The sequence below is a fragment of the Lepidochelys kempii genome, chromosome 10 (genome assembly GCF_965140265.1).
Source record: "Lepidochelys kempii isolate rLepKem1 chromosome 10, rLepKem1.hap2, whole genome shotgun sequence".
Lineage (NCBI taxonomy): Eukaryota > Metazoa > Chordata > Testudines > Cheloniidae > Lepidochelys > Lepidochelys kempii.
The window spans coordinates 51,998,168-52,019,096 of NC_133265.1; the positions used below are offsets into that span (position 1 = coordinate 51,998,168).

The following is a 20,929-nucleotide window of genomic DNA, read 5'->3' on the forward strand; positions in this document are numbered from 1 at the left end:
AAAAGAATTGTGCTGAATAGAATAACTATTTCTGTCTGTGTATTTTTTTTGTAACTTAAGGTTTTGCCTAGAGGGGTTCTCTATGTTTTTGAATCTAATTACCCTGTAAGATATCTACCATCCTGATTTTACAGGGGGGATTTCTTTATTTCTATTTACTTCTATTTCTATTAAAAGTCTTCTTGTAAGAAAACTGAATGCTTTTTCATTGTTCTCAGATCCAAGGGTTTGGGTCTGTGGTCACCTATGCAAATTGGTGAGGCTTTTTATCCAACATTTCCCAGGAAAAGGGGAGTGCAAGTGTTGGGAGGATTGTTCATTGTTCTTAAGATCCAAGGGTCTGGGTCTGTAGTCACCTAGGCAAATTGGTGAGGCTTTTTACCAAACCTTGTCCAGGAAGTGGGGTGCAAGGTTTTGGGAAGTATTTTGGGGGGAAGGACGTGTCCAAACAGCTCTTCCCCAGTAACCAGTATTAGTTTGGTGGTGGTAGCGGCCAGTCCAAGGACAACGGGTGGAATATTTTGTACCTTGGGGAAGTTTTGACCTAAGCTGGTAAAGATAAGCTTAGGAGGTTTTTCATGCAGGTCCCCACATCTGTACCCTAGAGTTCAGAGTGGGGGAGGAACCTTGACAATAGCAATCAGTCTGCGTTAGTTCTGGAGGAGAGACCAAGGTTGCTTATTTCCCCTTTGCCAACTCAAAGTTTTTCCTTGTAATGAACACTAGCTTTGTACGATGCATAAACTGTTATCCCTACATATTTTTAAGTACTGGCCCCAGTGTGTGGTGCAAAGTGCACTAGTACTGAAAGAATTACCCCATACCCTGAAAAATAACGTGTTTTAAATAGTCATGGATGCTTTTACAATTTCACTTTGCTAATATAATTATTTTGTTATAGTTGCAAAAAGGAACGAGAAGACAACAGAAGAGTCATCTACAAGCCAGCCATTGACAAAGAGGATGACAACACCTCTAAAGTATGAATTCCTACTCTGCCACAGAACTCTCTTTTCATTCATGGCATCGAGAGAAGTTTGCCTCGGGCAACATGTTTCCTCTCTCCAGCCAGTTATAAGCGTTGGATGCACCTTTAAAACAAAGCAGCCAAAACACTCTGTGGTAGTCCTTGCCCACCTGAACCAAACCAGTTTTCTCTCAAGCATGAAAAGCAGTCACTGAGAACTTTTTTGTTTTTGTGTCAAATATTACAAAATGTCACAGACCTGAAGAAAGGACCAAAAACTTCACACCTGCTAAAGTTTGTCCTAAATTACCTGGAGCAAGCAATCTAATCAAATGCTTGTCTATTTGCACAAGAGCCAGTAATCAGCCAGTATTCTGGCTAGACTTGAGGGCCAAATATCTCACTATACTATGTTCATAGAACCTTAGAAATGCAGGGCAGGAAGGGACCTTGAGAAATTCATGTTGGCTGCATGTTGGGCCTTTTTAATATATTAATTAATCAATCATAAACTTGAGCTTTATCGGCTATTCATGCCACATTTCCCACAAAACACTGAAGTCTAAAGATATTCATTAATCGGTTATCACTACTGTATGGGATTGCCTATATCCACTTCCCTGATAAAAAAAATCAAACTAGGTGCTTCTCCAACAGTGGGCGCTTTAGCGTAGACCAGGTGCCAGTGTGTCTCCTAGACCTGCTAGTGTAGGTCAGCCAGTGGCATTTTAACCACATGGTTGAGACGATAGTTGCTAATTGCAGTGGACAGTCTTCCGTGCTAGCACAGCCATTGGTGGAGCTGCAACAGTGGGGAAATATTAGGGGGAAGAGGCTAGCATAGCTATAACGAGAGCCTCTTGAGCAGTCAGTGGTGTTTGAACCTAGAACCTCCAGTGCTAGACACATATGTCTCTCTACTACTTGAGCTAAAGACTCCTAAGCTAGGTGCGATATAAGACTCTTTACCTGTTACGTGTGTCAATTGCTAAAGGGTGATGAAAATGATACTCCCCTTGTGTGATTTCCATAGATATAATCTAAACCCTTCCTCACATTTTATTGTGCTAATTTTATTTAAAATGTATGCCTGAATAGTGGGGAGATAATGCAATTACTACTTTTAATCAGTCTGCTTTCCATTATAATCATGAAGCTGATTATTTTGATTGTATGAAATGAGTATTGACTAATACTCAGCGTGTATTATTAGATTGCATAGTAAATGGCTCTGATGAATTAGTTGTCTGAATTTAGCAATTTAATTATTAGAAGAGAAAATGAATTTAATTAGAATTATCATCTCAGATCTCATAAAATGAGTACACAAAGTTTTCACTGGCTCCAGCATTATTTCCATTATCCATCTTCAAAAGTGTTCAACATGGACTAACTCTGCTTCCATTGAAGACAATGGGAGATTTATCATTGACTTCAGTGGGAACAAAATCAAGCTAATAATCTCAATCTCCATATATAGGGAATCCCTCTGGAACCTGTATTGCTGAAACTTCAGGTGTAACACTAGGGTAACATCTCAGCAATTTGAAATGCTCATGCATGACTTGCCAGACAGGAACTCAGTCATAGTGGAGATGGGTCTGAAACACAATCCCAGATCTGAACGCCAATGAACACTGGGGAAGTTCTGATCTGAACTTTGGAGCTTGGACCCATTTCCCTTCTGAGTAGCTCAAGCGTACGCTACTGTTGGCATATAGAACTGAAGAATTAGCACTGGGAAGGAGGACAGTTAGTAATACCATAATTACGAAGAATATGATATGTTTGAACTTATAAATTGAGCACACTGATATAAGTTATGCAGTTAATAGTCTGACTGGTATTATCATCATCCTTCCCCTTTTCCCTATTAACTGGTATGGGGAAATTAGTTTTTGTCATTTCCCCCTACTGTTACTCACACCTTCTTGTCAACTGTTTGAAATGGGCCACCCTCATTACCACTTTAAAAGTGATTTTTCCTCCCTTGGTATTCTACTGTTAATTGAATTATCTCGTTAGTACTGACCCCCCCACACTTGGTAAGGCAACTCCCATCTTTTCATGGACTGTGTATATAAACCTGCTACTATATTTTCCACTCCATGCATCTGATGAAGTGGGTTTTAGCCCACGAAAGCTTATGCCCAAATAAATTTGTTAGTCTCTAAAGTGCCACCAAGACTCCTTGTTGTTTTTCCATGAAAGTTAAGTTACAAATACTGTACTTGGTAACCAAGACCCCGCATTTCAGTTATAATCCTGCATTTTCATTTAAATTGCAAGGAGTCCAGTGGCACCTTAAAGACTAACAGATTTATTTGGGCATAAGCTTTTGTGGGTAAAAAACCACTTCTTCAGATGCATTTAAATTTCATTACTTTTAATTTTGGTGTTTGGTGTTCTGTAAAGTAGAATATTGCTTTAAATTGCTCAGACTTTCAGACAAGAAAGTCATATAATTTTGCTAATCATTGTCCTGGATTTTTTTTAAATGGAGAAGTAAAAGAGATTCTGAGCTGTAATCTAACCCATTGTGCCTCTCTGGCACAGGAAAAAAAGTGAGAAAGCACATAGGCCTTCCTAGTTGAGGATTATATTACTGTCATTTACAGTAAGGCTCCTTTACACCACTCTGGCAAGGTAAAGGAGCTTTAACTGACTAAGAATGGGAACAATTAACGAACATTAGCAGCTTGCCTGCTTAGTTGTTACATTTCTGCTCTGCCTCAGGGACAGAGCCTGCTTCACACAGCCCTACGCCTCAAGCCCAGGATGCAGCAACAGCGAGGAGAGGGACACAGTGAATCTCTCTCTCTCACTCATTCACAAATAGGCAGGCACCCAGCCTCACCCCCTTAATGTCTCTCCATGGACCCATGAATGCCTAGTCTCTCCCACCCCCCCTCAGGTGATCTGCTCTCTGCTGCTGCCTGCTCCCAGCAGATGTGCCCGGGCTGCCGCAAAAGGGCATGTGTTTCCCACAGATTTCTTTGCTCCCCCATTTTTCTGCAAGGGAGCCAAGAAATCTGCGGAAGGTATGAATTCTGCGCCCCCTGCCAGGCACAGAATTCCCCCAGGAGTAACTACTTAGACCAGTGATACTCAGACTGTGGCTCACGAACCACAAGTGGCTCATTAATGAGTCTCTCTGCTGCACATGATATTAAAACACTGTGTGATTTAATTAACAACCAATCAGGATACTTTTACTATGCTATTAACCAATTAAGTTATCAACTTGCACTAAGTTATTAACTTATTTGCTGTGAGAATATATATTATATACACACACACACAATAAATATTTCCCCACCATACTGTTTAAAAATGACTAGTACTATAGTAAATGAAACAATGAATTCACACTACTGTGGCTCTTTTGGGTAATGCTGATAGCTAATTTGGCTTGTGAACCACTGAAGCCTCCGTATCACTGACTTAGACGATGTCTACACTACAGCTTAGGCTGGCATAATTTATATTGCTCAGGGTGTAAATAAACGCTGGCATTGACGCTCATATACACACTGCTACGTCGGCAGGAGAGCTTCTCCTGCCAACATAGCTTCTGCCATTCATGGAAGTGGGGTTTTTATGCCAATGGGAGAGCTCTCCCTCGTCGGCACAGAATGTCTTCACCAGATGCGCTGCAGTGGCATCGCTGTATTGGTACAGCTGCCTCGCTGCAGCGCTGTACATATAGACATGGCCTTAGAGAGTAAAAACAAGTAATAGCTGACTGAAGCTCATTTGAGTTACTACATCTAAAGCTTCAGCTCCAATTAATGCCGAAGGGCTCAGCTCAGCAATAAACATTCACCCACACCACATCATTTTCCAATTAAGTTTAATCATCTAATTTCTCTGGAGTCAAAATATTTACAGGCTTCTAACAAATCAGCAAATATAAAAGGCAAAATAATTACTATGAATCACCTCCTGAAGCTGTTGTTTTTAAAAAATAAACAACAGGTTTCCCTCAGTAGCTATATATATGCGCTTAGGATTTTAAATACTGAAATGAATATTTATCTCTCTAAACGTTTATTTGTCCAATACTTCCACTTACAAAGCAATTGGTGAAGAAGATTAAACCCAAAGTTTTCAGTTCAGATGAATTGACCGCATAACAGAAATTTAGAAGATGGATAAAATACAAGGAAAAAGCCAAACTGTAAATGAGAAAAGCATATAGTCGATGGATAATGTATGAAGAAAAAAATTACTTATTAGAAATTTTAGGGCAATATAAAGCGTGCATAGACACTAGAGCTACTGGCCCTAAAACCAATCCAAATATATTCTCAAGTAAATAGGATGTCAACAAAAAATGTGTGAAAAGAACATGTTGCATAAATTCGGTTAATTTTGCAGTATGGAGAGAGCCTAAAACACTTTTACGACATTGAGGCTTGTATTCCACAAAGGTTAACTGATAGACAAAAGACTTTGTATCCAAACTCTGAGAAGGGACGCTTCTAATTCACTTTAACAATAAAATCCTAAATTATACTGAGCGGTGACCAAGTCATTGGCATCCTAGATGATGATCACCAAACATTAAAACTGAATCCAGTGCAACTGATGCCGCAAGCAACTGTGTAACAGACCATCGGGAAAACTGGATGAAAGGAGTGTGGAACAAATCCAGACAAGTAAATATTTGGTCCATGGGCATTTCATAAGATGATATGATTAGGGTGACCATATTTCCCTATGCTGAATACGGGACACCTGGTAAAATTACTCGTATTCAAGCGAGCTCAACGGCAAACAATCAGAACTATGCAGTACAAACATTCAAATTAACATCAAGTTGACTAACCCGTTAAAAAGAAATCCTGCGTAGTTGGATATTCATTGTGCTCCAGGGCCCAGGGAACCTGACAGCAGGGGCTTCAGCGAACCCAGCCAGAGAGGTGGCTCGGCAGGGGAGGGTGCCTAGGGGACGGAGCAGCTCCGCACTCCCTGAGACAGGGCCCATGGAGGCAGGTGAAGAGGGTGCTAAGCCCCTGCCCTAGGGCTGCTGTGGAACTGAAGATTCACAGGAGAAAACCTGGATTTGTGCTGGAAATCACTTTAGATAAGCTATTACCAGCAGGACAGTGGGGTGGGAATAGGTATTGTTTCATATTCTCTGTGTATATATAAAGCCTGCTGCAGTTTCCACGATATGCATCTGAGGAAGTGAGCTGTAGCTCACGAAAGCTTATGCTCTAATAAATTGGTTAGTCTCTAAGGTGCCACAAGTCCTCCTTTTCTTTTTGCATTTTATCTGACACTTAAAAAGGAGCAAATGTAAGGGTTAAAATAGAATGGAAACCTTAAGGATAGTGGCCAATATTCCACCAAGATTAACACGTGTATTGCATGTAATTAAATATTTGGTTATATGCATATGAATATTAAAATTATGAATAAAACTTTTCCTTTTAAGAATGAGCAGAAGGTGGACGGTAATTTTAAGTATAAAATGGAGCAGGAGGAAACTTACTCCATAGCACTTCTTCTCGCACATGGCTTCTGAATTAGATAGTGAGTAAGTGATGTAGACACTCTACCATGGCAATATCATCTGGAGACATTAAGTGCATTCATCCACTATCACGATGATAAAGAGGGAATCCATAACTGTTTGTTCTTGAGCTCTACAGCGGCATCCCATGCATGTTACTTGAATTACAGTGAATACACTGATTTAGTATGTGCCACAGCAGCACTTTAACGTTGCCAGTGTAGACTAGCCCTTAGGCTGCTCAATGCCTATCTTCCCTTGCTTTGTAAATCTCTTTGGAGCTCAGGTAGGGAGATAGGGCATATGCAGTGCTCCTCCCTCTATGCATCCAGATGCCCGAGGAGGAAACATAGGCATCTAGGAAACTTTCACCCTGAAAACTTAGGCACCAAGTTTAGGTGACTACAGAGTTTGGCAGGAATTTTGTGGATGGCAGTGGAGCCAAACCAGGATTTAGGTGCCTAAATCCCAGACTTAGGCACGTAAGTACCTTTGTGGATCCCACCCAATATTTCTAGTTTGCACGTAGCAGCCTTCCTAGGAGTTGCCTGGATTCTTCTGCAAAGATAATAGTCTTAGATGAGCAGAGAAACTCTGGATATATTGTACTGCTCATGCATCTGAGCCCTCCAAAACCCAAATGGAAAACAGACAATTAAAATATATGCAACACTCAAACTGAGGTGCAGACCAAATGTAAACATGTAACAATGCAGCATTACATTAACATATATAAAGTTTTCTAAAGCCTTAATATGAGTCACCATTGCTAACAATTTTCAGTAACCAAACAATCACCACTAGGTTTCCAAAAAGCCAGTTTAATTTAGTCTAAAATGAGTTTGATACTTTTACCAAGTTTAGGTGTGACACTCAAAACTTATCAAGTTATCTCCTCTCCTCCTTTCAATATTTGTATTGATCCCAGTGCCATCCAATTCTCATGCATTATACTTATCATAATTTTGTTGTACTGTAAAAAATCTGACACACTAATTAAAAACAAACAAAAAAAAACGCCCACAAAACTAGCACCAATCCTATACCAATTATTCCCCCATTTCTCTTCTGGATCATTCATTCTCTCTACTGACACATTAACAATTAACACATAACAGTTTCACAGTTGTTCTGCCAATTAAAGGTTGCAAGTGAGGAAATAAAATAGGACCAAAGGCAAATCAAATCTCCTTTTTATTTCTCTTTGATAAATGCCGATGCTTAAATAAGAGTGCTGTCACAGTATTACATTTTAAGATCAACATGACTTTGTAGTTCAGTATTGTTAAATGGCACAACACTTTACAGTTAACAAAGAGACATTTTAACTGCTCGAGTCCAAAGTTAATATATGTTTACACATATATAAATATAATAGCAAAAATAAAACCTACCCTCAAATAAAACAAAAATATTTCATTACTGTGATAAAATCTTACCATATTACTAATCTACTGTGCTATAGGATCCTGAGTCAAAGTGCCCCTAGTATCACAAATGTATTGTGCTGATATAGCACACCAGTTATTACAGCTATTCAAGCTGCTTGCCACTGTGTGTCTTGGTGCCCTACAAGGATGTACTAGTTTGTCACTTTAACATGCTTACATTTCAGACTATCAAAATATAATTCAGAGAGGAATAAATGATAAATAAATTAAACTCACAAAACTGCAGATAAATCTTAATTCACTAAATATTTTGTTTGTTTTAAACCAAGTAAACCAAAGGAACCCAGTATATACTGAAATGTTGCTTTTGCGATACTTATGCTAAAAAAATCATTACTGCAAACACCTTATTAGACCCAGGTCTGAATGTAGAGTCTAACCCATTCCCATTTATGTTAACCATTTTATATTATACTGTAATGATACAGTAGATATACATGTGGGAAACAGACTCAGCAGCATTCATTTCATGTAAAAAAAATGAGTATCGATTTGAGGTGCCTTACTCCTGCTTTACTTCATGGTTTACGTAAAACTTTTAACCACTCTGGAAGAAGTTTATTAAAATAGCAGCTATGTGGTTTTCTTCAGTGAGAACTAATTCCAGGGTATCCCCTCAGAGTTTATATAACAGAGATGAGAGGCAATGTACTGTAACTTAGTTTCAACTGGTAGCTTTATAACAAAAAGCCTCAAAAGGACAGCTATATTAAACAGTATGTGTATTGGATTTGCTAAACTTTTTAGCTTGTCTTCAGAAATCTAGCAGCATAAAGGCACAACATACCTTTCAAGACTAATGCCCATCTACACTACAAAGCTAGGTCAACATATGCTGCATTAGGTCGAGTTAATAATGTATGTGTCTACACTACCGAGTCCCTTCTGCTGACCTAAAGGGCTTGTAAAGTCAACTTCTGTACTCCACCTCTGCGAGAGGCGTAGCGCTTCAGTCGACATCCACGTGTCGACATGGGGATAGTGCAGACACTGTGCTGTGGCCTCCAGGTGGTGTCCCACAGTGCTCCGCTGTGACTGCTCTGGAGAGCACTTTCAACTCCACCACACTTCAGCCAGTACACAGGAAACAACCGCCCCACTAGTAAAGTCCCGGGAACTTTTGAATTTTCATTTCCTGTTTGATCAGCATGGAGAGCTAGCCAGCACAGCTGACAATGGATGCTCGAGGCCACAAACGCGCTCCAGCATGGAGCACACAGGAGGCAGTGGATCTTATTGCTGTCTGGGGAGAAGAGTCTGTGCAGGCGGCGCTTCGAACCAGCAGAAGAAATGCTAACATCTATGCCCAAAATCGCACAGGCATGGGGAAGAAGGGCTATACCAGGGACACACAGCAGTGCCACGTGAAAATAAAGGAGCTTCGGCAAGCGTACCAGAAGACAAGGGAGATGAACAGTCGCTCTGGTTCTGAGCCATAGACATGCGGCTTTGATGATGAGCTGCGTGCGATTCTAGGTGGCAACCCCACCACTACCCCAAAATGCTCCGTGGATACCTCCACCACGGTAGGACACTTTCCCGCGTCACTCAGGTATTAACTCTTCTGGCATCATTGTGGCACACAGCATTGCAGCATAAGGACCAGGTCTGTACCCAGCGCTTGCAGCATCTGCTCCCTTTCCGCTTTTGTTACCCTCAGGAAAGGGATATCGCTTATGATCACCTAGGAGGTTTTAAATGCTAGCCCTTAAACTGCAAGCAATTCGCTAAGTAATCTGCCCCATTTGGTGAATTCTGGGTCACACAACCACACTTTCCCATGAGTGCCCTGTTGTGTGCTTGGAAGGGATCACCGTGTATTACAGCCAGCATTTAAAAAGGGGAGGAGTGCGACCCTTCCTGTTTGTCTCACTTCCACCCCAACCCAGTGCCGCTTTTGTAACAATCAAACTATTTGTGGGTCTTTACACTTGTGCCTGTCCTCAAGCACCATCCAGGTTGCTATGGGAAAGGGCGCTGTGCTGAGGTTCCAACCATTGATTCCAAGTATGTCTTAACAAAAGCTGCAGCACAAGACCTCTCACCCATGCCTTGTGGCCTTACTCACCATGGCTGTAGCAGCAAACCGACTCTTGCAGTAACCAGCGATTCTCCTTAAGTTGTGACTTGCAGGGAAGTGCATTGAGGGGGTGTTTCTTTTATAAAAAGATTTAACCTTGCACCAGAAACAATGTATGCACTGTCAGTGCTACCCTCGTGCTTTGTATTCTTTGTAGCTGAAACCTTGTCCATAAGCGCATCCTCCACGCACAGACTTTCCCAAATTAGAAGGCAGAAAAAGAAGACTTGGGAGGACATGTTCAATGAGTTAATGCCTCTGAGAGTGACAAGACAGAGTTCAGCACATGGAGGATTGCACTGTTGGAGAGCCTGCACAATGACCACAAGGACAGAAGAGCAGGCAGGGAAGATGAGCGTGACAGGCACGATGAGATGGTGCCGATTATGAGGGAGCAAACAGAAACCTTGAGGCGTCTGGCTGAGGTTCAAGAAAGGCAGCTGGACACTAGAGTCCTGCTGCAGCCTATGGTGAACCTGCTGCCATCATCGCCAAGTTCCACATCCTCCTCTCCCAGACGTCCTAGGATGTGGGGTGGGGGAGGGGAGGGGCGGAGGGAAAGGAAGTCCGGTATCCCTTGCACTCAACTCCAGGGGAAGGTACAAGGACCAGAAGGCGCCCATTCCCACACTTTTGATGGTTACTGCAGTGCAATTGTAAGCAAGCTGTCCTTGTTTTTCCCCCCAGCCCCGTGTTATCAGCCCTTTTGCCCCAGGTTATCTTACTTTTCTTTGCTGTCTCTCAGTGTTTGTGAGCATAATAAAACCAATGGATTGAGGAGAAAAGGCTCTTTACTCATTCAGCACACAGCGGTTAGCACGGTTGTAGTTTACAGGGGAGTACATGCAATGAACGGGACAGCTAGGTAAGTAACATCACACATAAGTGTCACATTACTGTGGGTCATCGATGAAACTAGTTTTCAAAGCCTCTTGGAGATGCAGTGTGCCTCGATGTGCTCTTCTTATTGTCCTGGTGTCTGGCTGCTCAAAATTGGCTGCCAAGCAATCTGTCTCCACCACCGCCATTCCGCCGGAAACTTTTCTCCCTTTGTTTCACAGATATTACGGAGCACACAGCAACAACAATGGGGATATTGCTTTCACTGAGGTCTAACCTAGTAAGCAACCTATGCCAGCGGGCTTTTAAACGTCCAAAGGCACATTCTACCACCATTCTGCACTTGCTCAGCCTATGGTTGAACCACTCCTTACTGCTGTCCAGGCTGCCTGTGTACGGCTTCATGAGCCTTGGGAGCAAGGGGTAGGCTGGGTCTCTCAGGATCACGACTGGCATTTTAACATCACCAACGGTTATTTTGCAGTCTGGAAAGAAAGTCCCTGCTTGCAGCTTTCTGAACAGGCCGGAGTTCCTAAAGATGCACGTGTCATGCATCTTTCCCTACCATCCCACACTGATGTCAGTGAAATGGCCCCTGTGATCCACCAGCACTTGCAACACCATTGAGAAGTACCCCTTTTGATTTATGTACTCTTTGGCAAGGTGGTCTGGTGCCAAGATAGGGAAATGCATTCCGTCTATTGCCCCACCGCAGTTAGGGAACCCCATTGTGGCAAAACCATCCACTATGTCCTGCACATTTCCCAGAGTCACTACACTTCTTAGCAGAAGTCTATTGATTGCCCTGGCAACTTGGATCACAACAGACCCCACGGTAGATTTACCCACTCCAAATTGATTTTCCACTGACCAGTAGCAGTCTGATGTTGCAAGCTTCCACAGAGCTATCGCCAATCGCTTCTCAACTGTCAGAGCAGCTCTCATTTTAGTACCGCTGCACTTGAGCGCTGATGAAAGCTTTTCGCACAGTTCCATGAAAGTGGCCTTGCGCATTCAAAAGTTCTGCAGCCACTGCTCATCATCCCATAGCTGCATAACTATGTGGTCCCACCAGTCAGTGCTTGTTTCCTGGGCCCAGAAGCAGCACTCCACTGTGTCAAGGTGATACACAACTGTCGCCAGCATCTGCAATTGCTCTGCTCCATAGCTTCCAGCAGGGCTGCTTGCATGGCATCACATTATTCTGTATGGCAGCTCCTGCTTAGCAAATACTGCAGGATAAGGTGTGAGGTGTTTGTAATACTCACAACAACAGTGTACAGCTGAGCGGGGTCCATGCTTGCCATGCTATGGCGTCTGTGTGGGTAATCCAGGTTTAGGAAAAAAAGGCTTGGTTTGTTTACTGTTGATTTCAGGGAGGGAGAGAGGTAAGTGCATCATGGGAGGCTAATACCATGTTCCCATAACCACCCGCGTGAATGTTTTGGTCCCATGAAGCATTGCCCAAGTCCAACCCAACATTCCACTCGGCTCCATGCACTGTGGGATAGCTACCCACAATGCAGCGCTCCATGAGTCGATACAAGCCCTGCTAGTGAGAATGCGCTCCGCTGATACAATGTGCATAGTGGGGCATGCAGAATCAACTTGCTTAAATCAGAGGCTCAGTGTTGACTTAAATAAAATCGACCTAATTTTGTAGTGTAGACATACCCTGAGTGCATTTCAAAATTAATTCAGGAGTCAGAAAAAGTTATGGTCCTTTGTGTCTCATCTCTGCTATACATACAATGTAGTCCTGAAGGAATATTTATTTCTAATATTTACACAGAGAAATTATTGCACTATGCTCTAAAACATATTTTAACAATTCAGAAATCCTAACTATTAAATATTATAACTTTTTAAAAAAGGAAACATCTTAACTTTGGCTAAAACACCATAGGAAAACTGTGTTTTTTCATTATTGCATCTAGAAGTTCAGTGTGGCACAATAAAATGTTATCTTTATTAATTCCATAGCAAAGTGGATGTGTAGTTCACAACTGAAGTTAGCAGACAGCCTTTTAGTTTTAAATCTAGTCTATCCATGTTTTATATTTGTTCATTTGTTCTATTAACTCAGCCCAAACTTAGTGCATAAAGCAGCAGCTAATATGTAAATTGTCTAATTTCTGGGTACTCTTAAGGAGATTTCACTCACATATGCAGTTCAGACAGCTGCTGAAAGAAGCCAAGTTACACAGGAATACATAAATATCTCAACTTAGCATTCAAGGAAGGTCAAGCAGGCACCAGTTGTGCTTTCACTAAACATGTAGAGATGGATGGGTAAAATCGAGATGCTTAGAGGTTATCTGGGGCGCTGGTTGGCTAGAAGGAAGTCCTTGTCTCTGCACATCAGACACAGTTTCAGATTTCTAAGGGAGCCACCAGCAGTGAAGAAAGCCCAGGTACCCATAAGCATCATGATAATGTAAGATGGCACTAGGCTGCCTTCGTACTGAGGATTCAGGAAAGTCTGCAAAAGGAAAAGAAAAATCATAGTTCAGTTGAACAGCAACAATTAAATTAACAATCCAAAGTTCTTTTAATCAGATGAGATCTTAGAAATCCAGGCTGCCTGCTCTGCATGGATACTAACAAGCTAGGGGGACTATTTTTAATATGTCGAGAGTTTGCCAAGTATCTTGGCCAAAATTCTGCATTTGGCAGCGCCCTAACTGCAGCTCCAGATGTTGCTGCATTTCAACAGTTAGCCACTGCGTATCTTGTGGCCCCAGACTATTTTGTACCGAAAATGCTTACGAAAGACTACTTAAAAACAATGGGGTAGGCAAATAATGCAAAGGACAAATTTATCCCGACTAGAAAATTATTGCATATTAAGAATCAGACAAACAATTGCTTGAGTGAAAATACTTGTTTGGCTTTCACCCTACAAATAATTAGCATTTTCGTTTGATTGTTAAAGCCATGATCATCAACCCTAATCAGAAATTTATTCCATTCTTCCCCTCCCCTCATATTAATCTAGCAGGCTTTAAGAATATATAATGACAGGTGAACTCACCAGACCTGATACCAGCAAATGGCTCAGGATGACGAGTGCCAGTGCCCACCACTTCTTCTTTTCACAAGCATCAAAAAATACAATGCCCCAAAAAATGTGCAGCAGAACAATGGCCAAAGTCATGAATGCTGAAAAACAGTATATCATGAGTCCTCATTACTGGTAAGGCATTAAATGTACACACACACAGTGTTTTCATTCATCCACACAACCTCTGGTTCAAACTTGTAGTATGAGTATCCATTAATACCTGTACAACAGTCTACACAAGAGAACAAAAAACTCCATGTATTTTGCACACACATTAGCAACAGCTGTAAACGTAATATAGCTAGGCAGCCAAAAACACACACTTTTACCTAAACAATTGGTTCTGATGTGCTTATCCCAGGACTTATACAGCATTATAGCAAAACTATTCACACAACTGATCGGAACTACTGCTCCTCCTTCACTATGCATAAGAAATAGGGACTGTTTTCCTTGTCTTCCAGCGGAGGATTTCAAATCCATATTTTGGAAGAGGTAGGGAAGTGGGTAAAAGTTACGTTTATAACCTGAAACACATTTATATCCTGAAGCAAAGACAAAGAAAAAAATAAATGGGTTTTAAACTTCAAAACTAGTTGAAAGAAAGACAATCCTGCTTATTAGTATTGTACAGCAAAAAGGACAAAGGGACTAAGGGCTAGGTCCACAAAAGAACTGAGGCACCTAACTGACAAGGTAGGCACCTCAATCCAACATTTATGTGCTACTGAGATGCCCCAAGTTTCTGCTCAGCTGCTGCCTAGCTCTGCAGGTGCCTAAAGTCAGAAGGCACCTAAATTTTCACCATGAAAGAATCCTGGGTGCCTAAGTTTCTGCCTGTGAGCACAACTGTCTCAGTCTAGGCACTTGGGCAACTATCTTGCACCTCAGCCCCAGCGGATTCTCAAAATAGGCTTTCCGCCGTTTATCTTGTCAGAGGGGACTGATATGGTAGGCATGCTCAGAGCACATCAAATCCCATACAAAAGGGAGTGGGGGCAGAAGAGGAAGTGCCCCTGACTTATAACTTTTATCTCAGTGGTTAGAGCACTCACCCAGGATATGGGCAACCTAAGTTCAATTCCTCCCTCTGCCTGATGTGGAGAAGGGATTTGAACTGGGGTGTCTCACCTCTTAGGAGAGTGTCCTAACCATTGGGGTATGGAGTATTCTGGGGTAGAGCTCTCTCACTCCCTCCTGTTGAAGCTGTTTCACTGCATAAAAATAATTAAATACTCAATGGAGCAGGGGGACTGGAACCTGGGTCTGTTTCCACGTGAGTGCCCTAACCAGTGGGCTCTACACTCACTTCCATACTCTCTGGTCCAATTACTATTTTTAAAAATCAAATTTACTTCTTAAAATTATTGCTGTTTATTTCTGCATTTCACATAGCTTGGGCCATAATTATACAGGGGCAAATGCTGCAAGGTTTGTATGGCCAAACTGCAGAGGAATAATTTAAATGCAAATAACTATTTTGCTTTATAGTATTTAGGGTTTGGGGTTTTTTTTTTTAAAATAACCACATAGAATAAATTTCTCTACATTTTTAGAAAATGTAAACTTCAGGCATAATCCACATGGCAACACCCCTTTAAAAAGAAGCCATTTTTAATTATTCTCAAGTTTAAGACTTTATAAAAGTGCTATGTACTGGAAAGGAAAATCAAACAAGACATTGGGTACCAGTGTTAGTTCCCAACTCAGTCAAGTAAACATACAAGGACAATTTTTGGATACCCTGTGATTTAACTAAAACACAAATAAAAATAAATACAATAATACAAAAACCACACAAAAATTCCCCATGTTTTTCCCCCAGGACCCACAAAAAAAATATCAGTAATGTGATGGACAGTCATATGCCACTTTAAGATGAAAATGTTCAAATACCAGGAATAATGCAGGCAGGTGCAGGATGTCTTGCAGTAGGTACCAGACAACACACCACACTGAAATTTCACTTTGTTAACATAGAATAGATATGTGGGCACAATTGGCAACGGGCTTTGTTGCAAGGATAAGTTCCTGGGTTAGTGGTTCTGTTGTGTGGTATGTAGTTGTTGGTGAGTATTTGCTTCAGGTTGCGGGGCTGTCTGTAGGCAAGGACTGGCCTGTCTCCCAAGATTTGTGAGAGTGTTGGGTCATCCTTTAGGATAGGTTGTAGATCCTTAATAATGCGTTGGAGGGGTTTTAGTTGGGGGCTGAAGGTGACGGCTAGTGGCGTTCTGTTATTTTCTTTGTTAGGCCTGTCCTGTAGTAGGTAACTTCTGGGAACTCTTCTGGCTCTATCAATCTGTTTCTTTACTTCTGCAGGTGGGTACTGTAGTTGTAAGAAAGCTTGACAGAGATCTTGTAGGTGTTTGTCTCTGTCTGAGGGGTTGGAGCAAATGCGGTTGTATCGCAGAGCTTGGCTGTAGACGATGGATCGTGTGGTGTGGTCAGGGTGAAAGCTGGAGGCATGCAGGTAGGAATAGCGGTCAGTAGGTTTCCGGTATAGGGTGGTGTTTATGTGACCATTGCCAATTGTGCCCGTTGCCAATTGTGCCCACATATCTATTCAGGGGACACCATCACAGGGCCTAATAACATCAGCCACACTATCAGAGGCTCGTTCACCTGCACATCCACCAATGTGATATATGCCATCATGTGCCAGCAATGCCCCTCTGCCATGTACATTGGTCAAACTGGACAGTCTCTATGTAAAAGAATAAATGGACACAAATCAGATGTCAAGAATTATAACATTCATAAACCAGTCAGAGAACACTTCAATCTCTCTGGTCACGCAATCACAGACATGAAGGTCGCTATCTTAAAACAAAAAAACTTCAAATCCAGATTCCAGCGAGAAACTGCTGAATTGGAATTCATTGCAAATTTGCAAATTGGATACTATTAATTTAGGCTTAAATAGAGACTGGGAGTGGCTAAGTCATTATGCAAGGTAGCCTGTTTCCTCTTGTTTTTTCCTACCCCCCCCCCCCAGATGTTCTGGTTTAACTTGGATTTAAACTTGAAGAGTGGTCAGTTTGGATGAGCTATTACCAGCAGGAGAGTGAGTTTGTGTGTGTATGGGGGTGGGGGGGTTGTGAGAAAACCTGGATTTGTGCAGGAAATAGCCCAACTTGATTGTCATGCACATTGTGTAAAGAGTTGTCACTTTGGATGGGCTATCACCAGCAGGAGAGTGAATTTGTGGGGCGGGGGGGTGGAGGGTGAGAAAACCTGGATTTGTGCTGGAAATGGCCCACCTGATGATCACTTTAGATAAGCTATTACCAGCAGGACAGTGGGGTGGGAGGAGGTATTGTTTCATATTCTCTGTGTATATATAAAGTCTGCTGCAGTTTCCACGATATGCATCTGATGAAGTGAGCTGTAGCTCACGAAAGCTTATGCTCTAATAAATTGGTTAGTCTCTAAGGTGCCACAAGTACTCCTTTTCTTTCAGGAAAGGTAACTCAAATGGGAATGAGCTAGTGAAGAAAAAAAGAGTTAGCTGTGTTTTGAACTTGAACCAGAGAAGAATAAAGCTTCCCTTTACAGCCCAAAGGAGGAGAACTGGGAAAGATCTTACTCCAGAGGAGTCCATTGACTTGGTCCACGCTACTGCATGCACAAAGAAAGCAAACTGATATAGGTATTGTCATAAACATACAGCTAAGGGTAGCATAAAATCCCTCCTTTACCTGTAAAGGGTTAAGAAGCTCAGATAACCTGGTTAGCACCTGACCAAAAGGACCAATAAGGGGAGAAGATACTTTCAAATCTGTGGGGGAAGGTTTTTGTTTTGTGTTTCTTTGTGTTCTCTCCGGGTCAGCGAGGAACCAGGGCAGGGAAAATACATCTCCTAAACCCATATCTGAACTAAGCATCTAAGATTACAAATTGTAAGTAATGGGAAGGAAATGCATTTGATTAGTTTTTGTTTTAGCTTGTGAATTTTCCCTGTGCTAAGAGGGAGGTTTATCCCTTTGTTTTTTGTAACTTTGAAGTTTTGCCTAGAGGGGAATCCCCTACGTTTTAAACCTTATTACCCCGTAAAATTACCTTCCATCCTGATTTTACAGAGGTGTTTCTTTTACTTTCTTAAAAAACAGAACTTTATTATAAAGAAAAAGAATTTGACTGGTTTTTAAGTGTCCTAAAAACCCAAGGGTCTAGTCTGTGCTCACCTTGTTTACCTATCTGGTTAGTAGATTATTCTCAAGCCTCCCCAGGAAAGGCAGTGAAGGGACTTGGGGGGATATTGTGAAGAAACAGGAACTCCAAGTGGTCCTTTTCCTGAATCTTTGTCTAACTCACTTGGTGGTGGCAGCAGTACTCATCCAAAGACAGGGAAGGATTTGTGCCTTGAGGAAGTTTTTAACCTAAGCTGGTAGAAATAAGCTTTGGGGATCTTTCATGTGGGTCCCCACATCTGTACCCCAGAGCACAGAGTGGGGAGGGAACCCTGACAGGTACCAAGAGGATTTATTGTTAAATCTTTTGAGAGAACCCACAATAGTTAATGTTAGGTTTGTGGGTCAGGGCCGGTGCAACCACTAGGCGAACTAGGCGGTCACCTAGGGTGCCAAGTGGTTGGGAGCGGCCAAAAGCGTGCTCCGGGAAGGCGGTGGAGCGGAGGTGAGCTGGGGAAGGGGAGCACGGGGAGGGCCGCCTGCAGCAAGTAATGGGGGGGGGGACGGCGCGCAGGGGAACCGCTCCCCACCCCAGCTCATCTCTGCTCCGTCTCCTCCCCTGAGCACGCCACACTGCTCTGCTTCTCTCCCTCCCCAGCTTGCGCGCCAAACAGCTGATTGACACCGCAAGCCTGGGAGGCGGGAGAAGTGGCGGCGGCGGCGTGCTCCGGGAGGAGGCAGAGCAGAGGTGAGCTGGGGCGGGGAGTTGCCGCACGCGGCTCCCCAGGCCGAGGGAGGGAGGGTGCTGAGGGGACCTGCCGCAGCGAGGGTGCTGGGGGGGGGGGCGAGGGGAGCTGCCGCGGGGGGGGCGCCCAGGGGAGGGGGCTGAGGGAGGCAAGGGGAGCTGCCGCAGGGGGGGCACTGAGGGGAGGAAGGAAGGGGGCTGGGGGGAGCTGCTGCGGGGGGGGCGCCTCAGGGCGGGGTGCTGCTGCAGTGGGGGTGCCTCGGGGGGGGGCCAGGGAGCTGCAGCAGGGCTCCAGGGTCGGGGGGGGGGCGGGTGGGTGCATGGTGGAAGTTTCGCCTAGGGCGTGAAACAACCTTGCACCGGCCCTGTTGTGGGTCATGTATATTTGTTAATTTTCGAAGTCCTCTAGTATATTTTTACAGACTCTGCTCATATTTGTGTATAAAAAGGTGAAAATAAATCTTTGTTTTTAAATGTTACCTCTTGAATGTACTACTTAAAATGGAAAGGTACAAAAAAAGTCCAGGTTGTGTAGTTTGGGTTGCTTTTAGGACATGCTAATCCAGGGGTTCTCAAACTGGGAGTCGGGACCCTTCAGGGGGTTGCAAAGTTATTACATGGGGTGTCACAAGCTGTCAGCCTCCACCCCAAACCCCACTTTGCCTCCAGCATTTATAATGGTGTAAAATATATAAACAAGCATTTTTCATTTATGGGGGAGGGGGTCACACTTAGAGGCTTGCTTTGTGAAAGGAATCACCGGTACAATAGTTTGAGAAGCACTGTGCTAAACCATAAATACGAGAGTTATAGGAAGGAGTAAACAAAAAAGGGTGTTTGATCCATTTTAAAATTACTAAAATCTAGTGATCACTGACACTGGATTGTAAACATCTGCTTCAAACAAACACACACACACACACTCACTCATCCAGCATACTAACCATGAAATATTTAGACACTATTTATGTAGCACACAGCATATATTATGCTCTGCTTATGCAGTCAGGAGATACTGGGTGCTAAAATGCATTGGAAAATTGTTAAATTTTGGAATAAAGTATTCAATTTGCTTTTTAACTGATGTGGCATCTGATTTTCAGAATTAGAGACCCATGTTGGATGTACCTAGCTTCCCAGTGGCATGCTGAAAGTGCCATAATTTAATAACCAAATTATGAGCAGCAGAATGAGCAGTTATACAAGAGGCAGCAGCATTATTATTTGACGTAAAGAAGCATCCAGGGGTTCCATTTGGGATTAGGGTCCCATTATTATTTTATTATTTAAGTTTATACTGTAGTATCACCTAGAGTTGTCAATCAGATTGAACACCATTGTGTTAGGAGCAGTACAAACATACAATAAATGAAAGTCCCAGCCCCAAAGAGCAAACAGACAAATAGTAAGAGAGAATTTCTGTCCTCAAAATATTACAATCAAAATGAGGAAAAAGATGGGAGAGGATAAAGAGGCACAGAGGGGGGAAGTGGCTTGCCCAAGGTCACTGGAAGAGCTGGGAATGGCATCCACAACTCTTAACTCCAAGGCCAACACCCTATCCATTAGACCACACGCACTCCCAAGGACGACTGATTATTTGTAGCACCCACAGAGGTGAAAGTAAGCCAGTATGGTCTGGTACACAGCCAACCGTACCGGCAGGGGACAGGTTCCCCAGGCCGGCAATTTATATGGCCTGGCGCTCTCCTGCGGTAGTGGTGGCTGGAGCCCCGGACCCTTTAAATCGCCACCAGAGACCTGCTGCCAGAGCCCTGGGATAGCAGTGGTGGGTGGGAGCCCCAGGGCTCTGGCGGCAATGTAAAGGGCCCAGGGCTCTGGCTGCTGTAGGGAGCCCCAGGCTCTTTAAATCACCGCCGGAGCCCCAGGGCTCCAGCAGTGGGGTTCTGGCAGCAAATTAAAGGGCCCGGGGCTCCGGCTGCCACTACTGCAGCAGAGCCCTGGGCCCTTTAAATTGCCTCCAGAGCCAGCTGCCGGGAGCCCCGGGGGTCCGGCAGTAATTTAAATGGCCTGGGGCTCCCTGCCGCCGCTACTGTGGCCTGAGCCCCAGGCCATTTAAATCTTGATGTAAAGGGCCCAGGGATTTAGAGGCCCCACCTCTTCCATTTGA

At 43.2% G+C, this 20,929-nt stretch overlaps 2 protein-coding genes across 7 annotated transcripts in view; one reads left to right on the plus strand and one right to left on the minus strand.

The window, feature by feature from the left end:
• The window catches only part of CA12 (carbonic anhydrase 12), a 44,279-nt gene extending 43,268 nt beyond the window's left edge, over positions 1-1,011 (plus strand). The window contains exon 10 of the mRNA XM_073303582.1: positions 902-1,011. Within this exon, the coding sequence (XP_073159683.1) occupies positions 902-986 (85 nt within the window). The 3' untranslated portion in view covers positions 987-1,011. The remainder of the gene's footprint in view (positions 1-901) is intronic.
• APH1B (aph-1 homolog B, gamma-secretase subunit) overlaps positions 1-20,929 on the minus strand; it is a 112,319-nt gene that overhangs the window by 76,899 nt on the left and 14,491 nt on the right. Inside the window, exons 5-7 of one of the 6 annotated variants that reach the window (XM_073303581.1) lie at positions 13,894-14,021; positions 13,215-13,341; positions 7,309-10,503 (exon numbers count right to left, since the gene is read on the minus strand). The exons of 4 other annotated variants lie outside the window; for them this stretch is intronic. In XM_073303581.1, the coding sequence (XP_073159682.1) occupies positions 10,055-10,503; positions 13,215-13,341; positions 13,894-14,021 (704 nt within the window). In that variant the 3' untranslated portion in view covers positions 7,309-10,054. Of the gene's footprint in view, positions 1-7,308; positions 10,504-12,979; positions 13,342-13,893; positions 14,022-20,929 lie in introns of those variants that run through there. One more of the 6 variants, XM_073303580.1, reaches the window with a different exon arrangement.